General features: G+C 37.7%; 1 protein-coding gene across 2 annotated transcripts; it reads left to right on the forward strand.

Moving 5' to 3' along the window:
• Nucleotides 1-2,264: 2,264 nt before the first annotated feature.
• Nucleotides 2,265-5,499, forward strand: LOC107700812 (CMRF35-like molecule 8). 2 transcript variants are annotated; one of them, XM_016502626.1, is made up of 7 exons: nucleotides 2,265-2,408; nucleotides 3,279-3,575; nucleotides 3,656-3,775; nucleotides 3,857-3,928; nucleotides 4,229-4,333; nucleotides 4,418-4,455; nucleotides 5,126-5,499. In XM_016502626.1, the coding sequence occupies exons 1-7, from the start codon at nucleotides 2,366-2,368 to the stop codon at nucleotides 5,267-5,269; spliced, it is 819 nt and encodes a 272-aa protein (XP_016358112.1). In that variant the 5' UTR covers nucleotides 2,265-2,365; the 3' UTR covers nucleotides 5,270-5,499. The 2 variants fall into 2 exon arrangements, with proteins under 2 accessions (XP_016358112.1, XP_016358113.1); XM_016502627.1 differs by having other exon boundaries at nucleotides 3,285-3,575.
• Nucleotides 5,500-6,348: the final 849 nt, after the last annotated feature.

Genomic DNA, 6,348 nt, shown 5'->3' on the forward strand with positions numbered 1-6,348 from the left:
ATTGGGTGAGGGGACTGTGACGATTTGTTAATCTAATGAATAACTGATTTGTTAAATCAAATGAAAAATTGTGTGTTTGATTGGTCCAGACGCTACAGAATGAATCTAAAAAAACCTGAAACCAGATCAAAGTTCATCACAAGTAGCTTTTCCACAAGCTAAAGTATATACTAATATACAGAAAGTGCACAGAATAATTCACACAAACACAAAAATTATACATTGAGTTGTTATTTTTACTGTAAAATTAACAGTATATTACTGTAAAATTACTGGTTACATGTTAAACGTTTGGTTACAGTTTTTACAGTTTTTCCCTGTATATAGTACAGGAACTTACTGTCTACTAACAGTTCTTTTCCATAGTATTTTTACAATAATTTGTATACAATACAATACAATATTTATACAGTGCAGTAAAATTTACTACTGGAAAGTGTGTGGAGAACAAAAAAAAACCTAATCCTTACTTTAAAGGGGTCATATGATGTTGCTAAAAAGAACATTATTTGCGTCACACACGGCAGCCTACAGTGAGCAGAGGATGGGGATAAAGTGAGGAACGGCCGGCGGGCTGAGTGAGCAGAGGCGGCGGGCTTGAATCTTCTTTATGCACCAAGAGCTTGTAACACTCCAAAGAGAAAGGAAAACTTGAAATCGCATCATATGACCCCTTTAAATCCGTGCACAAGACTATGTCATTAGTTGTTTTGCTACACCTGTCAATTAATTTCTACAATAACTATCTATCATTCTCTCTTTTTTTAATGTGTTTTATTCGGACAGGTCAGTTTAGAGAATTGACAAGAAGGGGGAGAGAGATAGACAGGATTGGGAAAAGACCACAACAGGGGACTCCAATTCGAGTCGCTCAAAGTGCACAATTTTTTTTTGCATGTTCCCAAAAGCCCTCATCAGGCAGACATTCGTAAATGAACATTTGTGTTTAGGATTAGTAACATGAGCTATGAGAGATTACTTACTAGCCAAATGAAGGATTATGTTCATTTTGCTTTGCATTGATGATCCTCTAAAAAAGCTTCTTTCAAACATCCTTTACAAGCCAATAAATGGTTGTGTTGTTTGACAGCAGGTTGGCAATGCATTAACAAAGAAACATGTCTTCTGTACAACCAGAGTAACACCTCACTCATTTAAATAAAATGAAAACAAGAGCTGGTGATTTAAACAGACATTCGCTGTTTTGAGTGTATTTTGAGAAAGACTGACTGACCTCTCTGAGTGCAGTTTCAGTGATCGAATCACAGTGCATCTTGTGGTAAAGGACTATTTGATTTTGAACCGATCAAAAATGTCATGCTAGGGGCCTGTGAGTTTTTCACGAATGTACTGACACACCATGAAATGCTGTGACTGATGTGAGAAGCATTACTGATCTGTAGTGCATGCACTTCACAGGCTAACTAACGCTCACACGAAAGCCGTTTAATAAGAGCTTTGCTTTCAGACTCATCTAGCTCAGATGTGGTCCACAACAACTGACAACCACCACGAACTGATCTCAGATCTGTGTGAGAAAGCTAACAATGCCAACACACTGCTGGAACAAAGGAGAGGATGTGGTCATTAGGTTTATCGGTCTGTGTATGAAAATGCTCGAGGGCTTTAACCACACACACACACACACATATGCATGTTTAAGTTTCTAAGAATGACACACAGCTCATGTCATTACAGGGTCAACCACGTGACCCTACATGTCATGTGACTTATGGCTATAGAGCTGCAAGAAAATGGCAACACTGACTGGCTGATGGCGTCCCAGGAACACAAATACTTGTGATCCTTGTCAGACAGAAGTCCATTTCTCACTTTAATGAGCCTCCAATACATCTACTATAATAAAATATTAGCAATTTAAATGTTGTTTGCAAAACATTTAGCTAACAGGTATTTCTGCATGGCTGTCAACAGAGAAAGATGCAGGCAGATGGTGTAGTTATTACTTGCAAGCATGCTAAAATCACAAGTTATTATGCATGTATTCATCTGTGGTCTACAGACGTCAATGCACATCCCACTATTTCACACTGATCTAGAATCAGATTGCTCAGGTCACATCTTATTCACAAGCATATATGACAGGAAGCACAAACACAGACCCCAGATCTCTGTGAAACAGCTTGTCTACACGCATCATCTGTTAAAGGAAGTAGATGCTGTGCAAGTACATTTATGGGTGTGGTTTTGCTATAGTTTAAAAATATTGAGTTCCTCAATATGACAACGGCTTTGCACACCAGTAGAGCCATCAAGGCTGCTTAAGAGTATAGTAATGACTTAAACTAGGAAGTACTGATATAAAGTGGTCTACAGTGGAATATAACAAGGTTTACACACAGTAATGAAGCTCCTCTATGTTTTGTGGATCTGGATTTGTCTGTCAGGTGAGTTCGCTCCACATTTACATTGCTGTTTTGTATTCAGGATGACTGTGTTTGTTCCTCTACTTAAAATATCAGTCACTAGATTGATACCCTTGTTATGCCTCATCTGTGTTCAAGTAAAGAAGTCAATAAACAACCAGTTTCCTCTTCATGACATGTACATGTGCCAAATGCATCATGAGATGAAGCGTATAATTCTGAACATGCAAACAGAGGGAACCAAAGTCATGTTGATACAACCTAAATCAGAGTTACTTTAAACAGCTACTGCTGTAATCTGTTGCCAAAATCTAAGCAACATCTAACTGTCTCTGCACAGTGTGAGTGAAACATTGTGTGTTTTGGAGAATTACATATTTACAATAACAATCAAAGGTCATAGTTTGTCACAACACAACATTACTAAGCAAATTTATGGTGCCATATCTCTTTAGTCCATGATGAGTAAGTGTGTAACTGGAGTGTAATTGGAGTATAACACGGTACAGCCAGTCTCAGCAAATCTGATTTATGCTCATATTTCAATTTCACTGTTGAACTCAAACTTTAATAATTGGTGCTATTCAATGTACAGTATGCTGTCCTCACTATTCCATGTCTGCAAAACTAGACAGTCAACAAGTAGACAAAAGCTGCTGTACTGAAAGCCATGAAATTGACAGTAACAACTATAATATTGAGAGAACAATATCCCAGCAGACTGTTAGATTAGCACACATATGCCACCATGTTATGTATAACTACACACTGATGTAAATAATATCTACTGATCAAAATCGTTCAATATTATTAAAACACCAGATATAAAATAGAAACGTCTGTTACGTATATTATGTTGTTTATTGCAATCAGCAGAAATTGGGATTTCAGTTACAGATGGAGCTGATATACATGGATACAGTGGAAAAGGTGTCACAATTACATGTTCCCACGGCATGGCTTCAACCAATATAAAGTATTTCTGCAGAGATCCATGTGAAGACAGAGATGTTTTAGTGAAATCTGACCAGTCACCTACAGGAAGATACACACTGAAGGATCATGGAGCTGGAACCTTCACTGTGAGCATCACTGATCTACAGGAATCAGACTCTGGCATTTACTGGTGTGCAGTGGACAGATCTGTTAAAGACACATATAAGGAAGTCAAACTGACAGTATCTAATGGTAAGAATGATGCACAGTATTTGGTGTAGATTTAAGTAAGTGTAAAATACTCATCTGCATGTTAATAATAACTATTATAGCCTTGGACACAAACAGACCCACAACTCCTAAACCAGCAGCAAGTTCTCAATCCTCCATGACACAAAGTTCATTCTCCACATCTTCAGCATCTGCTGACACCACAACCTCATCTTCAACAGGTACTGAACTAATCAGAATATTATTGTATTTATCTATGTATCAAATTATGGGATGATGTTGTCTCTCTTGTACATTTAAAGGATTTAAAGGTCCTGTTGTTTCATCCAAACCAGCATCTAATGAGAGCGGTGCACAATATTCACTCTCCTCAGGTATTCAGTTCATGATTATTTCTCTGTTCACCACAAAACAAAATTAACAAACACCAGCTGCCATGTCTTTGCGTGTAAACATAAACATTTTTTTTTTAAAAACAGTGTCAAGCAAAATCATGACAGACCTGTGAGGTCTGCATGACCTTTTTTTCTGCACTGCATTCTTTAAGGATGCTATCACTCTGTTTATTTAAGGAACTATTGAGATATTACTGCAACATCAATGTGAGTGTTTCGGCAATCGCATGACTAATATCATAGACAGTCTGTCACGTTTCCCCGTCTCTGTATTTTTAGGTCCTTTGATGATCACAGTCATCGGTCTGACTGTGATGGTGATTATATTTGGAGTGGTTCTCTGTTTATGGAATAAGCAAAAGAAAAACTCACCAAGTTCCAATGGTAAGGGCAAATAGTTGATTTAAAAAAAAATGCAATATAGTCTACAGTACATCTAATAAAGTGTTTCCCTATTTCCAATTTAAGTTGATGCTGAAATCCAAGGCACCACACATTCAACAGAGGTAAGAAACACAGAACACTTCTTACATATTTTAAAAGTATATGAATTTACAATAGTGTTTTTTTTTTTTTGGCTTATTTGATTCTTTCAAAAGTGTACAGTGCTAAAAAAAAAAAGTTCACATCTGAAATTACACTGCGTTTCATTCAAAAACTGATGTGGGACATCTCCAAACTCTGAAGGTCAACTATAGACGATATACAACATAAAAGTGGGGTCATATTTACTGCTGCTGCTCTGCGAAATTTCATAGGCGAAATACAATCATTTCAATAGGAATTTGTGAGATCAGGAGTTTTGCTTAGGGCGGGAAAGTTCCCCACATAGATTTCGCTCATGTTCAAGGTGAAATCGCCATGCTGACCAACAAAATGCTGCTTGGTTTGAAAGTGACTTTTGTGAGCAGTGCTTCATACAGCACTGTGTTATTGACAATGGACCTTTTCTGCCATGTGAAATTTCACCAAAATATCGCTAATATGACCATATATAACTTGAGAACACAAAATGCCAACACTTTGTACTTTACTGTCAACAAAGTCTTCTAGCTAACATATAGTTAACAAAAAGTGAATTTATTAATTCATTGTCCCGGTACAGTTGTAATTTTGTAATACAAATGTAATTAGTTCCTTTATTCATTTTATAATATTTTATTACTGAATCCACAGACTGCAGGTGATTATGAGGAGATCACGGAGACCCAACAGCGGACTGAAGCACACACAAGCATCACCATGTATTCTACTGTCAATAAAAGTACAGCAGCCAATCAGATCCAAGATCCTCCACTATACTCCACCCTCTCTGTGTAACTGGAGCCCAGCTGCACCAAATGAGCTCCAAAACCCAATGCTGATATATCAGCTACACATGCAGCATAGGGATACATGCTAAAGGTTGTGGACATTTATTGGGTTAGAAGACCTGGGTGTCTGACCTGAATCTATGCATCTATGCATCAAGACACCTGAACCTGACTTGCTACAGTCAATGTTGTGGACTGTGTGTTTGGTGTAAGTAGTTAAGGTCTCTTGAATGTTGTTTTGTCCGAGTGTAAATAAATACATTCTGGTTTGTCAGATTGTTTAATGTGTCAGGCTCTTATTACAGCAGTAAGTCTTTTACTTAGAATGTACTCATTACATGAGTACTGATCTCAGACCTGTGTGAAGTGGTTAGCAAGCATACAGATTAAGTGCTAAAGAGGAAGTCATCACTAAACTAAAGATGGGTGGGATTAGTTTGACGCCACTATTGTACACGTTTAGCAACTCCAACTTCCTTTGTTAAAACAAGTCTTGCGTTTTTAACAAAAAGTATTTGACCAATAACGAATACAGAATCAGCTGAACTTCAAAGTATTAAATGGACTGGAGACTCGAAAGAGTATTGATGAAAATAAAGACCTTCCATGTTCTGTGGATCTGGATCTTTCTGTCAGGTCAGTTTTTGTTAAAAGCTTTGACTTGTTTTTACAGAGTGATCAAACCAGTACACTTACATGCACAGTTCTAGGTTTAAAGGGGTCATATGATGCGATTTCAATTTTTCCTTTCTCTTTGGAGTGTTACAAGCTCTTGGTGCATAAAGAAGATCTGTAAAGTTGCAAAGACTAAAGTCTCAAATCCAAAGAGATATTCTTTATAAAAGTTCAGAGTTAACCACACCTACCTAAAACGGCTCATTCTAACACGCCCCCACATATCTACGTCACGATGTGGGAAGATTTGCATAACGCCGCCCAAATGTTCACGCAAAGAAAGAAGGCGTAACTTTTATTCTCGCTGTAGTATTGTTGCTGCCGCCACCGCCATGTCGCGAAGACGCTGTGTTTCGTTGTGAAAGCGAAACTACTTTGTTTGGTCTTCCAAAAGAGGACGATATCCGCTTC

This window comes from Sinocyclocheilus anshuiensis, unplaced genomic scaffold, assembly GCF_001515605.1.
Source record: "Sinocyclocheilus anshuiensis isolate Anshui unplaced genomic scaffold, SAMN03320099.WGS_v1.1 scaffold1127, whole genome shotgun sequence".
Taxonomy (NCBI): Eukaryota; Metazoa; Chordata; class Actinopteri; order Cypriniformes; family Cyprinidae; genus Sinocyclocheilus; species Sinocyclocheilus anshuiensis.